Source organism: Microcebus murinus, chromosome 9 (assembly GCF_040939455.1).
Source record: "Microcebus murinus isolate Inina chromosome 9, M.murinus_Inina_mat1.0, whole genome shotgun sequence".
NCBI classification, from domain to species: domain Eukaryota; kingdom Metazoa; phylum Chordata; class Mammalia; order Primates; family Cheirogaleidae; genus Microcebus; species Microcebus murinus.
The window spans coordinates 86,592,464-86,612,261 of record NC_134112.1 but is presented as its reverse complement, the minus strand read 5'-3'; the positions used below and the strand labels follow the sequence as shown (position 1 = coordinate 86,612,261).

Sequence of the window (19,798 nt, the reverse complement as noted above, 5' to 3'; positions counted from 1 at the left end):
CAAAATTTTTGATTGCAACCCATAGTGAGAAATATTTCATATTTTATGAAATATTTCTGTATATACTGGCTTCATATTTCAAGCCAGTATATACATATGCAAAACTAAAACAAAACTTTTATATAAAATACTAATAGTCATTCATTAATTACATTCAATGAACTCTGATATTTTATATTCTGTTCCTCCTTTTTGTTGGGGGGGGCCACTAAATTGGTTTTAGGCCCACCATTTAAAAAATACTACCCTAAAGCCCAAGGTTTCTGTTTAGAAATAATCAGATAAGGTACCCATATGTGTTTTAAAAGACCCTGAAAGGGAAACTAGTCAAAACTAATCAATTAATTACTCAATAGATGAAACTTGGAGCTAACTATAGCCTAAATTTTAAAGGATGGTCTATAAGCATGTTAAAATGTTATCTGAGAAAACCCAAATCCAAATAAAGTTACCAAGACAGTAAGAATGGCATGAAACGTAACCATAATGTAATTAAATGCATTATAACCCAATGAACATAGTGAGAAATATTTTTTCAAAGGGGAGATGTGCAGGGAGAGGACAGAGTAAACCAGTCAAGCTGAGCATCCATTAATTCTTTCATTCGCTCAACAAATATTTCCCGAGGGCCTTCCATGTACCATGAACTACAGACTGAACAAGACAGACAGGATCCCAGATCTCATGGAACTTACAGATTGAGAAGACATTAAATGTAGAATTAAATGTGCATTAAATGTAGAATTCAAAAAACAATTATCAGTATAATAAAAAGTATGATGAAGTACAGAGTGCTATGACAGCATAAAAAAGGGAGAACCTAAACCAATCTGAGGATCAGGGCAAGAGATGATATGTTAGGTCTTTGGTGTGGGGATGTGGGAGAATGGGAATCAGAATGTTTAGACTTTTCTTACCTAAAGAGATCATCCAGTTCCCTGCTTTGCTTCTCCTGCTTTGATCTCACACTTGCCACTCTTCTGATTTAAAAAATAGCTTGTCATATAAATTTCTAGAATGAAGAATGTACTGAAAAACCAACATAAGTACCCATGCAGATATACTTCCCACTAAAGATCAATAAACTGGCATGCTAGAAGACAGAACCTGTCTTCTCCAAATCTGATTAGAGAAAAATCAATGAATGGGACCTAATGAACTCTGGACACATTGACAAAAATCAGATTTCTGGGCCTGCCAAAATGAGGACCTGACTCTAGATCCTGGTGACTAGATGACTTTCCTCAAGATAATTTTCTTGGCCCCCTCTAACTGCAAAGGATAGAGTAGACATGAGCCTTGGATTCCAGTGCCAAGAAAAAATTTTTTCCATTAATAAATGAGAAAGTTTCAAGTACTAGATGACAAAATGAAATTGGCATTGTAGGACAATTGTGTTATAGTGTGACTGACAGACTAGAACAGGAAGTGTTATAAACGAGGATAATAGGTAAGACACTCATAAGATGATTGAACCTAAGCTAGGATGAAGGCAGTGAAAGAGGAAAGAAAGAACTGTTAATAGTAGAAAGGAGTTAGAATTGGTAATCAAATGGCACAGGGTATAAAAGGAAGGTATCAAAAATGACTCGTAGGTAAATCTGAAATATGCCTACTACAGTATTTCAGAAATGTGATAAAGAGCTGACAAAAGTTGGCTAGGCATGGTGGCTCACGCCTGTAATCCTAGTACTCTGGGAGAGCGAGGTGGGAGAATTGCTTGAGCTCAGGAGCATTTAAGACCAGCCTAAGCAAGAGCGAGACCCATCTCCACTAAAAATAGAAAAATTAGTCGAGTGTGGTAGCACACGCCTGCAGTCCCAGGTACTTGGGAGGCTGAAGGAGGAAGATTGCTTTGAGCCCAGGAGTTTGAGGTTGCAGTGAGTTATGATGACACCACAGTACTCTACCCAGGGCAACAGAGTGAGACTGTCTCAAATAAATAAATAAAATAAAGCTGACGACAGTTAATATTCGTCCCTTAAAAGTAATATTTAATATACAATAAGACCTCTGAAACACTAATAAATTTCCTTATACTTGGTGTAATAAGGTCAATGAGTGGTAGAAAAAAAATTCCCTTTTTCCCTCCATTACAGGGAGGCATCCAAAAACAGAACAAAATTCCTACACAGAAAAAAGAAAAAGAAAAAGAAACATATATACTGGCCTACTTAGTCCATTATTAACATCAACATATCACCGAAGCCAGCAAATATTTATCTTCAGTTTGTCTTCAGTTTGACTAATTTTAAAAAATATCTTTTTACTAATTACAAATTAAATGAGACTATAAATTTTTCAAAATTACTAAATATGTATTCTTAACATGTAGTTTACACACTTAAGAAATACACGTATTTTCCTTAACATTTAGGGATACCTCCAGCAAGTCACATTTATTCAGTCATTCACCATGCATGAGGTACTGGTGAGCTTACAGCGTAGTGAGGAAACATAATAATCATATAATCATACGTAAATCTAGTATCAAACTGTCATTAAGTGCTATGAAGGAGAGGAACCCAGGGCAAAAGATCACATGATAGAGGAAGCTGACCTAGCCAGAGAGGTCAGGGGAGGGAAGGATTCCCTGAGAAAGTGATGATTAGGCTGAAATCTGAAGGATAAAAGTGGGAAATAACTGAGGGGTGGGAGGTAAGCACATGCATTCCAGGAAGACAGGACAACATGTGGGTTCCTCTGGCAAGAAGGAACACTGCATGGGTGAAAGAACTAAAAAGGCTAAGAAAACAGGAGTACAGAGAACAAGGGTTTGCCAAGATAGGCAACTGTCACACCATGCAGGACTTTCTAGCCCATTTAAAGGATTTTGGGGCCAGGTGTAGTGGCTCATGCCTGTAATCCCAGCCCTTGGGAGGCTGAGGCAGGAGGATTGCTTAAGGCTAGGAGTTCAGTATCAGCCTGGGCAACATAGCCAGACCCCATCTCTATAAAAAATAAGAAAAATTAGCTGGGCATGGTGGTGTGCACCTGTAGTCCTAGCTACTCAGGATGCTGAGACTGAAGGATGGCTTGAGCCTAGAATTTGAGGCTGCAGTGAACTATGATCGTGCCACTGCCCTTCGGCCTGGGTGACAGAATGAGACCCTGTTTCAAAATCAATCAATCAATCAATCAAGGAAGGATTTTGGTCTTTACCCTGAAAGATCAAGCAAGATGAAGAGTTAAAATGTCTGCTGGACTCTGAAATACAAGAACACATTAACCTTATTAAGAACTGTTTACGAGAATAGAAACAGACTAGAATGGAATAGGAAGAGGAATAGGAGTTATGAAAATGGACTCAGTGACTACTGACAAATATTTCCAAAGGTTTGAACGTGAAGAGGGGAGAAAGCATGGTAACTGGAGTGAAGAATGAGATCAAGATTCCCTTGCGCTCTCTCCGGCAACATGGCGGGTGTGGAGGAGGCAGCGGCCTCCGGGAGCCACCTGAATGGTGACTTGGATCTGGACAACAGGGAGAGAGAGCTGCCTCTATGGCTAAGGAAACAGCCAAGAAAAAAAGACGGAAGAAGAAGAGTAAAGGGGCTGCTACAGCAGGATAACAAGAACCTGATAAAGAATCAGGAGTCTCAGTGGATGAGGTAGCAAGACAATTGGAAAGACAAGCTTTGGAAGAGAAAGAAAGAGACAATGATGATGAATGTGGGGATGGAACAACTGGAAAAAAGAAGAAAAAGAAGAAGAGAGGACCAAAAGCTCAGACAGACCTTCCCTCAGTTCCAATATATGACCTGTATCCTAATGTATTTCCCAAAGGACAAGAGTACGAATACCCACCCACACAAGATGGGCAAACAGCTGCTTGGAGAATTACAAGTGAAGAAAAGAGAGCATTAGATCAGGCTAGTGAAGAAATTTGGAATGATTTTCAAGAAGCTGGGGAAGCACATCAACAAGTTAGAAAATATGTTATGAGCTGGATCAAGCCTGGGATGACAATGATAGAAATCAGTGAAAAGTTGGAAGACTGTTCGCGCAAGTTAATAAAAGAGAATGGATTAAATGCAGGCCTGGCATTTCCTACTGGATGTTCTCTCAATAATTATGCTGCCCATTATATCCCAATGCTGGTGACACAACAGTATTACAATATGATGACATCTGTAAGATAGATTTTAGAACACATATAAGCAGTAGGATTATTGACTGTGCTTTTACTATCACTTTCAATCCCAAATATGATACATTATTAAAAGCTGTAAAAGATGCTACTAATACTGGAATAAAGTGTGCTAGAATTGATGTTCGTCTGTGTGATGTTGGTGAGGCCATCCAAGAAGTTATGGAATCCTATGAAGTTGAAATAGATGGGATGACATATCAAGTGAAACCAATCCATAATCTAAATGGACATTCAATTGGGCAATATAGAATACATGCTGGTAAAACAGTGTCCATTGTGAAGGGAAGAGAGACAACAAGAATGGAGGAAGGAGAAGTTTATGCAATTGAAACCTTTGATAGTACAGGAAGAGGTGTTGTTCATGATGATATGGTCACATTACATGAAAAATTTTGATGTTGGACATGTGCCAATAAGGTTTCCAAGAACAAAACACTTGTTAAATGTCATCAAAGAAAAACTTTGGCACCCTTGCCTTCTGCTGCAGATGGCTGGATCACTTGGGAGAAAGTAAATATTTGATGGCTCTGAAGAATCTGTGTGACCTGGATATTGTAGATCCATATCCACCATTATGTGACATTAAAGAATCATATAAAGCACAGTTTGAACATACCATACTGTTGCGTCCAACATGTAAAGAAGTTGTCAGCAGAGGAGATGACTATTAAACTTAGTCCAAAGCCACTTCAACATCTTTATTTTCTAAAAGTTTTGTTGGAATACATTATACCAGAATGAATTTGAAACATGTTGCCTGTTTTAACAGTGGACCTATGTAATATTTTTTATCCATGTTAAAAAAGAAGGAATTTGATCAAAAACAGTCTAATGTAATTAACCAAGGAAAAAGCTTTCACGACTTTTCAAATGTTAACTGTTTTACCCTTTCCTGTGTAGGAAATGCTATAAAGCTCAAATTAGTTAGGAAAGACTTAAACATTTTGTTTTAAACACCTAAGAGATGCTTTTTGGATATTTATATTACCATACTCTTACTTGAATGCTTTGAATGACTATATCCAATTCTGTACCTATACCCTCTGATATTGCTTTTTAACCTTCCTGGAATCCATTTTCTAAAAAATAAAGACATTTTCAGATCTGACAAAAAAAAAAAAAAAAAAAAAAGAATGAGATCAAGATAAAAAGATGGGTTAATGGAGAGAAAAGAAAGAGCAAAAGAGAGATAAACATATAAGACAGAGAAGGGGTAACAGATCAGGAAAAGGACATGAAGGGTAGAATTTACCCTAAATAGGAAGACAGGGCAAAACTTATTCAAAATGAGGCAGATATAACTCGAATTGTAGTTTTGAGGATGAAAAAAGAGAGTTCATGTCTATTGGTTTCTGTTTTCTCTGTGACTAGGAGTTTAAGGGGTCATTTGGAAGTTAAAGATTTGAAGAGTGTGGAGAGGTCTAAAATTATCACTGCTGTGAACAGGACAGGGGTGACTAGACTACCACAGAAGGACTGTCAAGCAGTATTAATGGTTGCTTATTCACAACAAGCCTGTGCGTGTATTTACACAGCAGGGATGACACAAGTCACAATACTTGGAAGTCATGCAGCTGAAATTCAAGCATAGGTCTTAGAACTCTACAACCTCTATTTTTTTATTCTTTTGCAACTCTAAGATGTTTAATTTTTTAAAACTGTGGTTAAAACACACACACATAACATGGAATACCATCTTAACCATTTTTTAAGTGTACAGTTCAGTAGTGTTAAGTATTTAATATATTCACCTTGTTCATCTGATCTCCAGATCTTTTACATCTTGCAAAATAGAAACTCTATACCCATTAGACAATAATTTCCCATTTCCCCTTTTCCCAGCCTCTGGCAACACACTATTCTACTTTCTGTATCTGTGAGTTTGACTACTTTAGATACCTCTCATAAGTGTAATCATACAGTATTTGTCTCTTGTGACTGGCTTATTTACTTAGTATAGTGTCCTCAAGGTTAATTCATATGCTAGCATGTAACAGGATTTCCTTCCTTTTTAAGGATGCATAATAATCCACTGCATGTATGTCACATTTTATTTATCCATTCATTCACTGATGGACATTGGGTTGCTTCCCTAAGATGTTTAATTTTTAAAAAAAAATTCTTCTGACTCTTGGCTTTTAAAAATGTTTTCTATGTTGCCAATTAAAGTCTCCTGCCACAATGCTTTATTATACAATATATACCCTTTGCAGCTGTTGGCAACTCCTTTTCCCTTTTGCTTCAATGATTTGTTTAATGATAATAACTTGGAATGAGTATGTACTAAAGAAATGTACATAACCACACATAACATGCAAGCCTTGTTTTTAAGTACATCTAGCTGGGAGGGAGGGCAGCAATATTAAGCATGTAATAGCATTACTAACATTAAGAACATTCAGATACATAAAATATATAAAAATCTGATGTCATAAAATGAATTAGGTTGTGCTCCAGTAGTAGCATGCATGTAACAATTTAAGCACCTAAGACTGCCTTAGAATCATTAGCTGTTTGGCTTTGGAGAAGTTACTTAACCACTTGAAGCCTCTATTTCCAAACTTGTAAAATGAGATATTTGATAGCAGCTACTTTCACAGGTGTACAAAGGGGATTGAATGAGAAAACCAAACACAACATTTAGTGCAGTGCTGGGACATAGTAGGAGTTCAGTAAACATGGCCTTCATTATTATAAAGTAATTTATCATAGTGTTTCTGAAATAGCTTGATTTATGAAACGCAGATTTAGACTTTTCAAGTACATCAGTTCTTTGCAAAGTAGAACAAACCAATAGAAAAAAAAATTGCATAGACAGAAAATGCACTCAGGTAAGTCACCTTGAACGAGATTGTCTACAATCATTTATCACACAAATATTCTCTTAATTTTCCCTGGGAATTTAAGTGTATTTCAAGAGAAGTATTAACATTGTGAGCAGGAAATTCTTTTTCAGGACTGTTCCTCCCGGTACAGGGCTTGAGGCTTCCTTGCCCCGCCTCCTATGCACCTGCAATGTATCCCAGGAAATGTGACAATCAAAATGCACCCTCTCTTTCAAACAACCCTGGAGGGCTGTAACGCCCCGAGTTTATAAGCACCAAGAAAGGACCCACCTCACATCTTCCAGAGTTCCTTTACTACCATCTAGATTCCACCCCACCCCGAAAATCTACTACTCCAAAAGTACTGGAGTATCTAGGGCCGGACCACACCCGCAGACCTGGGAGACATTTGCTGAGCGCGCGACACTCCCGTCCAGGCCACCTTCTGGATGGTAGACTTCATAATCGGGGGTACTAGCTGCCTGCAAGACCCCACCACCACCACCCCATAAGGAACCCCGGTGTCTACTTTGGCCTGTGAGTTTTCAGCTTCCTCTCGTGGCTGAAAAATGTCTCAGGTCGTATGGCCTCATTGCCAGTGACTTGACGCATATCCTTACAAAATCAGGGCCGCAGACTCATGGTGTGATGGGAAGTGAGAGGGATCAGGTTCAGCCCTGGGCTGCGAGAGATAACACACCTGGCTCCAGCGGACCAAGCCCTCATCGTCTCGACTCTCTAACCCCAACTCAAGGGCTAGAGCCTCAGCGCCGAAGCGCGCCATTCAAACTGGGGAGGGGCGGGACTCTGGGCCCAGAGGTAGAAAAAAAGCAGACACTGCGCACAAGTGGGGATCTGGACTCCGAGAAACCTCACAGCCCAGGACTCTCCCTGCAGAACCGGTCATCGTTCTGCTCCACCGTTTCTCTTCTGCCCGGCCGCACTTACCCGAATTTACCGCCAACAGCGTCGCCATCTTGGAGGCGCACTAACGGAGCCCTCCTGCCGCATGGAGGCCCCAGGAGAGGGAGAGGCTGCCCTGGGAGAAGCCTGAGCAAAACGGCACCACGCTGTCCGCTCCGAAAGGCGCTGTCTGGCCGAGCCAGGCGTACAAAAGACTCCCACATCTGCTCTGGGTCACAAACATCAATTTTCCCTGACATTATTCCCATTCAAATGAGGCGAGGGCAACCAGGTCAGAGATTCGAGGTCCTCGCCTTGACGTTCATAGTGCAGTGCATCCTGGGACTGGTAGTTTTTTTCCTAATGATGCATGAGGTTGGTTAGGTGGAGTGGCAAGGTGTTAGAATAGAAAGCAGTATTCTGAGACTAGTTATTAAAATAATGCCCACTTGTGATGCCATGAATTCGAATCACCTCCATTTCAAATTAAATCTTCTTTGCATTAGTCCCTTACATTGGAGAGTAGGGGGGGTGTGTAAGGTGTCTGCACCTCGAAAAGCCATTTGACCTAAGTTTCCATGACATTTCAATTTACCAAGTGTATTGTATCAACATAGTTACATAGAGCGAAACAAATCATAATTTTTTATTATTAAATTTTCAGGGCTAGGCGCGGATGGCTCATGCCTGTAATTCCAGCACTTTAGGAGACCAAGGAGTGGGAGCCGGGCGGGGTAGGGGGGCGGAGGAAGCATAGCTTGAACTCTGGGGTCCGAGACCTGCCTGGGCAATACAAGACCCAGTCTCTACAAAAAATTAAAAAATTAGCCAGGCGTAGTGGAGCGTTCCTGTAGTCCCAGCTACTCCGGAGGCTGAGGCAGGAGGATCGCTTGAGTCTGGAAGTTGGAAGTTGCAGTGGGCTGTGATCCTGCCATTGCACTCCAATCTAGGACACAGAGTGAGACCCTGTTACAAAAAATAATAATAATAACACCAAATTAGAATAATGAACGCCCAGCTTCAATAACATAGCCAATTTCCCTTACCCCTACGCACAGATTATTTTAAAGTAAATTCCAGACATATTTTATAATCACCGAGTGCTTCTCTACCTGTCACCCAAAATAACTGACCCTCTTTTTATCACTGGTTAAATTTTACCTCGCTAATTTTCAAACTAAAAAAAATAATCATTACCATTTACTATCATATACCATATATCTATTAAGAATTTTACATGCATTATCTTATTTAATCCCTGCAATTAGGGAGATGACATAACTACAGCTATTTATGTCTGAGATGTTCTGTGTGCCTTACAATCTCATGTGACACGATGTACATTAGGTGAAACACAAACTCACCGGTGATTTTTTTTTTGAAAGTCGTTGTATAGAGACAAATGCTAAACTACAATAAAAGTGGTTTTAAAGAGTGAAGGGTTGGAGAGAGAATGAAAAGGCAAAGGGATTTCTCATGAAATTTATCATGAAGGTGAGAAGAATATTGAATGGGAACTTGACAGGAAGTGGCTTTCAAAGGTTTTCTTTCTCTGCATAACCATTACAAGCCTTACACACACAGGCCTTTAAGTCCACACACTTCCCTCTCAGTAGATCACTTTGCTTTCTGTGAAGGAACTCTTTAACTTGGCAGCAACCAACCCCCTCACCCTTCATTATACGTACAAGCATTCTCTAACAGGATTCCTCAGGCTCTTGCAATTTCGATATTGCTATCTAACCCCTTCCAAAACTGCTCTTAGAATGGTCACCAGTAATAAACTGTTAAATTCCTTGGGCACTTTATTTCTGCATTATAAAAATTATTGTGGCTTGTAGGACACCACCATTCCTGGTTTTCCACCCATCTTTCTACCGTGTTTCCCGAAAATAAGACCTACCCATAAAATAAGCCCTAGCAGGATTTCTAAGCATTTGCTCAATATAAACCCTACCTCGAAAATAACACCTAGTGATGGGTGTAGCTACGCAGCATATCTGCATAACCCATGCATTTTGTCACCGGGCAGTAAAGAAGACAAACAGCCCTTCTCATCTACCCCATGAAAGCTCTATTGCTCAACACGAAAGATTGGGGCCAATGGTTCTAAAGGAAATCTTTCAAGTTGCAAGAAATTCAGGATGGAATTCTGGGTTTGGAGAGTTATGATGATGTTCCAGAAGAAGACTTAACTATATTTGAATAAATGTAGATTGTTGTACCGTATTTTAAAAAAATAACACATCCCCTGAAAATAATCCCTAGGGTGCCTTCTTGAGAAAAAATAAATATAAGACCCTGTCTTATTTTCAGGGAAACACGGTAGTTCTTCTTTTTTTGTTTTTGTTTTTTTGTAGAGACAGGGTCTTTCTCTTGCTCAGGCTGGTCTCGAACTCCTGAACTCAAGCAATTCTCTGGCCTCGCCTCCCAAAGTGCTAGGATTATAGGCATGAGCCACTGTACCCAACCCTCTAGTTCTTCTTTTTATTATAAGTTTCCTACATGAACTTCTGTTCTTCTTCTCACCCACTAGCTGTAACTTTTCCCTTGTGGTCATCCCCTAGTTTCTGTCCTTTCATTCTACATGCTTTCTTTGGGAAATTTTATGGCTTCTTACTACCATCTGTTGCTGATGAATTATTATTTGCATCTCTAGCTCAGTCCTCTCTACTCCATCTCTCTAGTGATTGTCATGTAGACATCTCAGAATCAATTTGTCCAAAACTTAAATTATCACTTATCCCCTAAAACTCTGCCACTTGTATCCACCCATTTGCCAAAGTGAGAAACCTGGCAGTCATTCTATATTCCCCCTTAGATTGCCAAATCCTGTTCATTTCACCTTATAAATATTTCTGGAACCCTTTTTCTCATCTCTGCTCTCTATGCCATTTTTCTCTTTAGGTCTCATGTCATACTTGGTATTTTATAGGATAGCCTTCTCACTGGTCTTTCCATCTTATCCTCCTCTCATGGATTCCCAAAGTGACTTTTAAACATACAAAGCTAAACCTGTGCTTGCTCTAATCGAAATTTCTCAATAATCTTCTATTACTAAGAGTATCATTTGCAACATCTTAGCAAGGCACTCCTGACACTTCCTGACCTGATTCATTCTTCAACCTCTTCATCCATACTCTTCCTCAAGAGACCTTTAATCATGCTGAACTATTCATTATTCCCCCAATGACAAATGCTTACTTGTACCAGATATTGATGCCTTCACACCTGCCCTTCTATCCTCCTGAATTGACCTTCCTTCCCTCCCCCAACCCCTTTTTGACCACCCACCAAGTTAACCTCCAAACCTGACCCACCTTCCAAGTCTCAGGGCCTGTGCTAGCCAGGATCCTCTCCCCCACAACTGATTTGGGGGTTTCTTTCCCTACAGCCCTGTTATTGCACTTTTACCCACTTCCACTATGGTCCTATGTGCTACAACAATTGTCTCCTCACTGAAAGCTTATTTCTATTCTTTTTTCTTTCTTTTTTCAGAGACAAGGTCTCGTTCTGTTACCCAGGCTGGAGTACAGTGGCATAATCATATATTACTGCAGCCTCAAACTTCTGGGATCAAGCAATTCTCCTACCTTAGCCTCCTGAGTACAGGCATGTGCCACCACACCTGGCTAATTTTTTTTTTTTTTTTTTGAGACAGAGTCTTGATCTGTTGCCTGGGCTAGAGTGTGTGGCATCAGCCTAGCTCACAGCAACCTCAAACTCCTGGGCTCAAGCAATCCTTCTGCCTCAGCCTTCCGAGGAACTCGGACTACAGGCATGTGCCACCATGCCCCACTAACTTTTTATATATATATTTTTTAGTTGGCCAATTAATTTCTTCCTATTTTTAGTAGAGACGGGGTCTCGCTCTTGCTCAGGCTGGTCTTGAACTCCTGACCTTGAGCGATCCTCTCGCCTCGGCCTCCCAGAGTGCTAGGATTACAGGCATGAGCCACCATGCCCAGCCCTAATTTTTTTAATTTTGTAGAGATGGGGTCTCACTATGTTGTGCAGGCTGGTCTCAAATTCCTGGCCTCAAGCAATCCTCCTCCTAGATCTCCCAAAGCACTGGAATCATAGGCATGAACTGCTGCACCCAGCAAAACTGTTAGCTTCCTTATGGGAAACTGTTATAAAAGCCACCCCCTCCCACAATGGCACACAGGTCCTTGAATTCAAGCCCTTGTGTAATTATCTGCCACCCTGAATCTAAGTTGGCCTTATGACTTGCTTGGACCAGGAGAATGCAGAGGAAATTATGTTTGACAAGTTCTAATCCTAGGAATTAAAGGCCTGTCACTTCCATTTTTTGCTCTTTTGCCCATGTAAGGAAACCCAAGCTAGCAAAGACCATGCATGAGGAGGGAGGTCTAGCAAGCCCCCAGCCATTCCAGACATCCCAGCTGAGATGTCAAATATGAGTGAGGCTATCTTGGGTCTTCAGCACTAGTTGAGCCACCAGGTGACTACAAATGCACAAGTGAGTCAAGACCAGATTGCAGACTTATGAACAAGTAAATAACTGTTGTTTTAAGTCACAGTTTTGTGATTTTTTATGCCCAATAATTAACTGATATACTCCTAGAGAACAACAGCTATGGCTTTTTATCTTTTTATTCCCTGTTTCTACCACATCTCTGACTTGCAATTATAATTCAGAAAAAATAATTTGCAGAGCTTGGAGCTTCCACTGTCTACTGGAAGAAAGAGATACAATTGTGGTTAAGAGCACAGACCTTAAACATAGGCTTCCTGGATTCAAATTCTATTTGGGTCACTTATTTGCTATGAAACCCTCCTACTATCTCGGTTTTTCCTCTATAAATGGGATGGTAATATTAGTACCTACATCATATGGTTAAGAGGCTTATTTTAACATCATATGGTTAAGAGGCTTATTTTAAAGTCCTTAAAATGTACCGTATATTTGTTAAATGAAAATAAACTAGTATTTTTTTGAGACAGATCACCTAGGCTAGAATGCTGTGGCATCAGCCTAGCTCACAGCAACCTCAAACTCCTGGGCTCAAGCAATCCTTCTGCCTCAGCCTCCCAAGTAGTTGGGATTACAGATGCATGCCACCATGCCCGGCTAGTTTTTCTACTTTTAGTAGAGACAGGGGTCTCACTCTTGCTCAGGCTGGTCTCAAACTCCTGGCCTCAAGCGATCCTCCGACCTTCGTCTCCCAGAGTGCTAGGATTACAGGTATGAGCCACGGCACCTGGCCCCAAAATAAACTATTTCTAAGGCAAAATAAGTATAAATGGAGGTACACTTAATTATTTAGGACTAACTTAACCAAGTTGTTAGAGTGCACTACAGACATGGAAGCACTCAGCAATTAAACAGTTGTGTTCGGCTGGGCGTGGTGACTCACGCTTGTAATCCTAGCACTCTGGGAGGCCAAGGCAGGAGGATCACTCAAGTTCAGGAGTTTGAGACCAGCCTGAGCAAGAGCGAGACCCCGTCTCTACTAAAAATAGAAAGAAATTAATTGGCCAACTAAAAATATATAGAAAAAATTAGCCGGGCATGATGGTAGATGCCGGTAGTCACAGCTACTTGGGAGGCTGAGGCAGAAGGATTATTTGAGCCCAGGAGTTTGAGGTTGCTGTGAGCTAGGCTGATGCCATGGCACTCTAACCTGGGCAACAGAGTGAAATTGTCTCAAAAAAATACACACACACACACACACACACACATATATATGTATAAAGGAAAACTACATACCAATATTTCTCATGAACATAGCTGCCAAAATCTTTAACATGAAAAACTACTAAAAATAGCAAAACAAATTCAGCAATATATAGAAAAGATAATATATCATGACCAAATGGGCTTTAAATATTCGATTTTAGCAGTTTATTTTCAATCACAGAAGTAACTGACTCTTCTTACTAATTGAATTTTATAAGGAGAGTAAATGGCAAAAGAACATATTAGTTTGTTTACCCAGGAATATAACTAAGCCAGCTGAAATCTTTGGAGAGACCTGTCTAGGCACTCTCTCTATAGGACATTGTATCAGTCACAAATCTAGCTCTTCTGCTCTCCTTTTCCCAAAAAGACAAACCACTTTTTTCTGATAACATTTTTTTCTTTTTTTTTTTTTTTTGAGACAGAGTCTCACTTTGTTGCCCAGGCTAGAGTGAGTGCCGTGGCGTCAGCCTAGCTCACAGCAACCTCAAACTCCTGGGCTCGAGTGATCCTTCTGCCTCAGCCTCCCGGGTAGCTGGGACTACAGGCATGCGCCACCATGCCCGGCTAATTTTTTTATATATATATCAGTTGGCCAATTAATTTCTTTCTATTTGTAGTAGAGACGGGGTCTCGCTCTTGCTCAGGCTGGTTTTGAACTCCTGACCTTGAGCAATCCGCCCGCCTCGGCCTCCCAAGAGCTAGGATTACAGGCGTGAGCCACAGCGCCCGGCCAATCTTCCAAATTTTTATAACACGTTTATACTCCATCTCTTAGGATTTCTTACAAGTGACGATTTCATCCATTAATCTGTGTGATCACTAATTTTAGTTTATAGTTTATAATAATCAATATTAATTGTCCTCTCTGATTATTTGGCGAATGGCTAACTCACTAAAGGATATGAGGGCACAGACCATCTTCCTCTCATGTGTCACCTACAGCAACTAGCACAGTACCTGGTTCAATAAACAACTAAATGAGTAAGTCTGGGAATCTCAAAGGATAACCTTTTCTTGACATCACTCCCCAATCCTAGGACATCTTATTATCTTGTTACTATTCTACTAAGTGCAATTTAACAAAAAGCCCTCTTTTATTTTTGTGGTATTTTGAGTACTTTCAGTAAGAGTAATCCTTAAATATGGGGATGGGAAAAAGTACAAGATCCTTTCAACAGCTTTGACTAGTCCAGGACCTGGACATAGATGTGAAACGTTATACTGTTACTAATTTGCAGGAAAACATTTCTACTTAGAGCCAACCAAAAAAGGTTGTCCAAAAATGACAGCACCCAAATATGGGCTTCCCTAGAGGGTCACTCCCCACCACAAACCATCTTGGCTTTCTTGACCCCTAACTCATCTCAACATTGCCCTCACCCCTAACCTGCTTATGGGTAGGTGCCCTAATGGAACTCCCAGCAGCATCTGTCTGTTTGTTGTGCAGGTAGGAAACTTGGATCAGTACAAGGGGAGCCTCTCCGGGATGAAACCTCACTTCTAGGCACTGCTAGCTCCTGGGTGTTTTGGGTATTTTGAATCATGGCTCTAATTTCAGGGTCTTCAGCTAGACTCATAACACCTGCAGCCAAAGAGTTCAATCAGTCCTGGGCCTTGGCTGGAGGTAAAACTGCATCTTTATATCTGAGCTGTTTGCTGATCCTGAAATATGGATCTGAGTAGCTCAGTTAAACGGTGGGGCACTAGCCTATTAGCCGTGCCAGCAGCTCATACTCTGCTTCTGTCCCACCCAGAGTGGGAAGGGCCATGTTGCTAAACAGGGTGAAGGAAAGGCTAGGTTGAGAGCTGGAGGCAGTTCAAACAACCTTCATCTTTATAGAGACCTAGAAACCAACTGTAAGCTGACAAAGCTGCTGCAAGAAGAGAAGGTCTCCAGCAGATTTTGGATGATAAAAGGAGACAGAGCCTAGGGAGATGGGTCAAGGCTCTGAACCTGAAAGCCGGGAGGCTGTTACAGAGGGCAGCCTGCAGCTTTACCCTGAGGGCAGGGGTGCTATGTAGTACCAGGGCATCATCCCAACTTAGATCATCACAGTGTGGTGCCAACTATTATAGCATTAAGATGATTTAGCTCAATGATTTTCAAATAGCAAGTTGTGACCCAAAGTAAATCTTGAAATCAGTTTATTAGGCCTATTCCTCACTATTTTAACTGAAAAAATAGAATATAGAATAACAAAATATGAGTGTTTCATGAGTAATAAGTGTATGTTCTGATTTGTAAAAATTTTGTTTCAGCTATATTTTTTGTGGTATAAACCAGGTCATCATGTAAAAATGTGTTTCCAACTAGGGGTCATGCCAACAAAGTTTGCTAGTTCTACCTGTCACTAATTGCCCTTGCTCTTATTTCTTACGACCCCTAAATTAAAACAGCCATTGGCTTTAATTTAGCTGGCCATGTAAAGAGATGCATTAATCGGTTAACACAAGAATTTAGATGGATAGTTTTACTTCTTATTATGAATTAATAAGTTGGCATTCTGATTTTACTATTGTCAATCTCTTATAATTTTTTCTAGTATGAGTCAAGTCTCTATCACCCATACTGTGCTGAGTAATCAACAAAATGGATTTCCAAGCCAACAAATCTGAGGACTGAATATTAGAACAGGTCCATTTCAAAGCAATTGCAACCTCCGTGATCTTTTCTCTGCTCTCTCACCTGCCTCTCATCTATCCTTCACCCAGCATCGAGGGTGTTCCTTTTACAACATAAATCCAGTCATGAGTCTGCCCATCTTAGACCCTTTTAAAAGTGTTTTATTTTATTAGGTTGAACCAAGTGAAATTGCTGATCAAAAATGAAAATCAACAATTTTATATCGATCAACCTAATACTTAAAATAAAACAGAAACTCATTATCTATAAGGACTTGTATGCTCTGGATCCAACCTATTCTTACTCTTTTACTCATGTCGATATCTTCATCATACAATGATTTTCAATTTTTTGATGGCAACTCATAGTAAGTAATACATTTTACATCCAGGATATACACTTATATAAGCAAATGTAAAGTGCTTGCAGTCTGGATTGAATATTACTTCTTAAGACAAGCCTTTAAAAAATCTTTAGACTAATTAATTAATTTTATTTTTGTAGAAATGGGAGTCTCACTATGTTGCCCAGGCTGGTATCCAACTCCTGGCCTCAAACAGTCCTCCTGCTTCCGTATCCCAAAGCACTGGGATTACATGCTCATGCCAACCTATATGAGAGGATCCCAACTGCAACCTCTTTGACTCTCGGTCATACAGCACTTAGTGTAATCTACAGTTCTGTATTTACTCGTTTACTTGTGAGAAAGACAAGCAGTTCTGGTATCTGGAAGCTGACCTGATGTCATCAGGTGTTGTACCTTGGTGTCGGAACAAGCTATCCCAGCCCTCCTAGCTAGGTTTTGATGCTTTCCTGTTGAACACAAATGACATCACAGAACATCAACATCAGAAAAGGGCACTCTGTGACTATGATGAATCAAGACCAGAACAAGACCACTCTGTAATCATGCCTGAACGCAGAGAAAACATTAACATTGTCCAAGCTACAAAATACCAAATATCCTCCCTCCAGCTAATATGAGTGACTGCCACCTCTTTCCCAAGTACAACTTTAGCCTCCCTCTACTCTGCTCTCCCTACGGATAAGCTAGAGATCTCCATCACAGATATGCCCTCATTTCCTGAAAGCATCTAATCCAGACTGAACCTCTGCTTCCTTGGACTTCACCCAGAATTCCCCAAAGCCCAAACTTTGTAAGTCCTTTCTAGCAGCCTCCTACTGAGATGTCCCATGGTTCCCTATTGTGTGTGTCCTTCACAGCAATGAGTAAGAACTCAACGTGTTCAACTGCAAGTGTGTTCCTGGTATATTATTCAGGATGTATTCCCTGGGCTTTGCACAGTGCCTGGCACTTAGGAGGTACTTAATAATATCTTGAAGAAATAAATGAATGAGAAAGAAGACGATGAATTACTTAATTTTCATCTGCCTGGACCAAAGTGGAGGCTCCATCTAGGGGGTGGCTGACCTTGCCAGGAGACACTGCTCTGCCTTGCTGTGCGACTTTATAGCTATCAGCTTTCATTGACAGCTTCCTTAAACTCTCGGCGCTCTCTTCTGACAGTCTCGCCAGCTAGACAGAAGAGTTTTCAGTTCTTCTAAGCATATTTAAATCGAATTTTTTTCATGATCTTGGCTTACTGAGTCCTGAGTTCTCAGCACCTGATGTTCTCTGGATTGTAACTGGCAAAACTAAGCGCTCACCTATGGATCTGTCTGCAGAGTGGTACTCTTTGAACTTATAAACTTTCCAAGCAAAAATTTCTTTGGCTCCTGAATCAAGGACCAGAGTTAAGCAAACAACAAAACAACGAAAAAGAATTTCTTTGGCAACTAACTTCTGACTTCCTCACTCGCCCCATCTGGCTTCTAACATAATACTTAATCTCTAAATTGAGGTTCATTGATAAACCTCCATAATTTTTATTTTTTTCTGATGGTAACAGTAGCACACACTTGTTTTGGTTGTTGTTGTTGTTGTTTTGAGACAGAGTCTCACTCTGTTGCCCTGAGTAGAGTGCCGTGACATCAGCCTAGCTCATCACAACTTTAAACTGCTGGCCTCAAGCGATCATCCCACATCAGCCTCCCAGAGTGTTAGGATTATAAGAGTGAGCTACCTTGCCCTGAAAGTAACACACACTCCTTGCAGGGCATTTAGAAAACACAGAATGGGAGGGGGGGGGTGTCTCACTCCCTTTCAGGCTGGTTTCGAACTCCTGACCTTGAGTGATCCGCCTGCACCTGCCTCGGCCTCCCAGAGTGCTAGGATTACAGGCATGAGCCACTGCACTCTGCTGAGAGATAATATTTTAATCAAAACTGTGGTGAAAAAGCCAGGACATGCATTGCACATATTTATATGCCATGTTGACTTCAGAATTATTGGTGAGGGAAGGAATTACCAGGTCATAATTTCAAGGGATCACGAGTTAGGAAAACATTCCTATAAATTTTGCTTATTTATTATGTGCTACTGGGTTAAGCCATACGATTTGAGACAGGAGGGAAGGGACGGATGTGTATTTCAGACAGAAGTACATCTCTGCCAAAGGTTCAATAATGCCCAGATGTTTCCCTGGTGGTATTTTGCAATTCTTCATATGTTGCATTTTTCCCATAACAAAGACTCTAGCCTGCAGCCAGAGCTATTATACCCCCTCAAAATTCTCTGAACGAAATTGCCTGGATCCAGATCTCTATTTTTAACCCCTCTGAAACTCTCCTTGAATAAATCACTTGATCTGAGCGTGTGAAATATGTTCTGCGCTCTGAATAGCTTCAATTACATTATAGTCTATTCAGGTTAATTCAATCCAAAAAACATTGATTGAGAATACACCATGAAAAAATATGGGGATTAAAAAGAGGTTCAGTAGTAGTAACAGATACATCAATACATAGCCATAATAAATTGTGATTTTCTGTGTGATGTGGATGTACATGAAGCACTACAGAAATCCAGGTAAGGGACAAGGAAGAAAACTCATAACTCTTTTTCTTTTGTTAAACGGGTGCATCAGTGTTTTTCAGGAAATAAAGGAGAGAGAGGAAAATGAGAATGGGGTGACAAATAAGAAAACAACTTCAGTTTCTTTCCCATACCCACAAACCTACCCCTCCCTGCAATTTAATTCCTACATAGGCTCCCTAGACTGACCTGGAATTTAGGTAAGTATTTATAGTTAAAGCTTTGGGGTAGATAGCTAAGGATTTATTGGGCAACATGAATGGCCCATGGGAGTGGCCAGCTATATAGAAAACTGGATCAGATATTATAAGAGGTAAATGCATGAGGCTGTATTTCTAATTGAATGGATCTTTACAGGTTACAAAGTCCTCCTTCCTCCCTATATGATCTCATTTGTCCTCATAACAATTCAGTAAATAAGAAATTATTCTTCCATTTTCCAGATGAGAAAATTGAAGTTTAAACAGGTCAAGTGACTTGCTCAAGATCACCTAGAAACTGGCAAAGCTAGGCATAAAACTTAAGCTGTTTGACTGCAAGTTCAGTGTTTTTTCCAGAAGAGGAAAGCTTAAATATATTAAAAAGCATGCTGTTATTATCTATGCCTGCAATGACTCCAGTTTCTAGAATATGCTTTGATATTTCCAAAGAG

At 40.3% G+C, this 19,798-nt stretch overlaps 1 protein-coding gene and 1 pseudogene across 1 annotated transcript in view; one reads left to right on the top strand and one right to left on the bottom strand.

The window, feature by feature from the left end:
- NUP205 (nucleoporin 205) overlaps window positions 1–7,998 on the bottom strand; it is a 74,661-nt gene extending 66,663 nt beyond the window's left edge. Inside the window, exon 1 of the mRNA XM_012744712.2 lies at window positions 7,927–7,998. Coding sequence (XP_012600166.2) covers window positions 7,927–7,954 — 28 coding nt within the window. The 5' untranslated portion in view covers window positions 7,955–7,998. The remainder of the gene's footprint in view (window positions 1–7,926) is intronic.
- LOC105860182 (methionine aminopeptidase 2 pseudogene) lies at window positions 3,418–4,866 on the top strand (annotated as a pseudogene).
- Window positions 7,999–19,798: the final 11,800 nt, after the last annotated feature.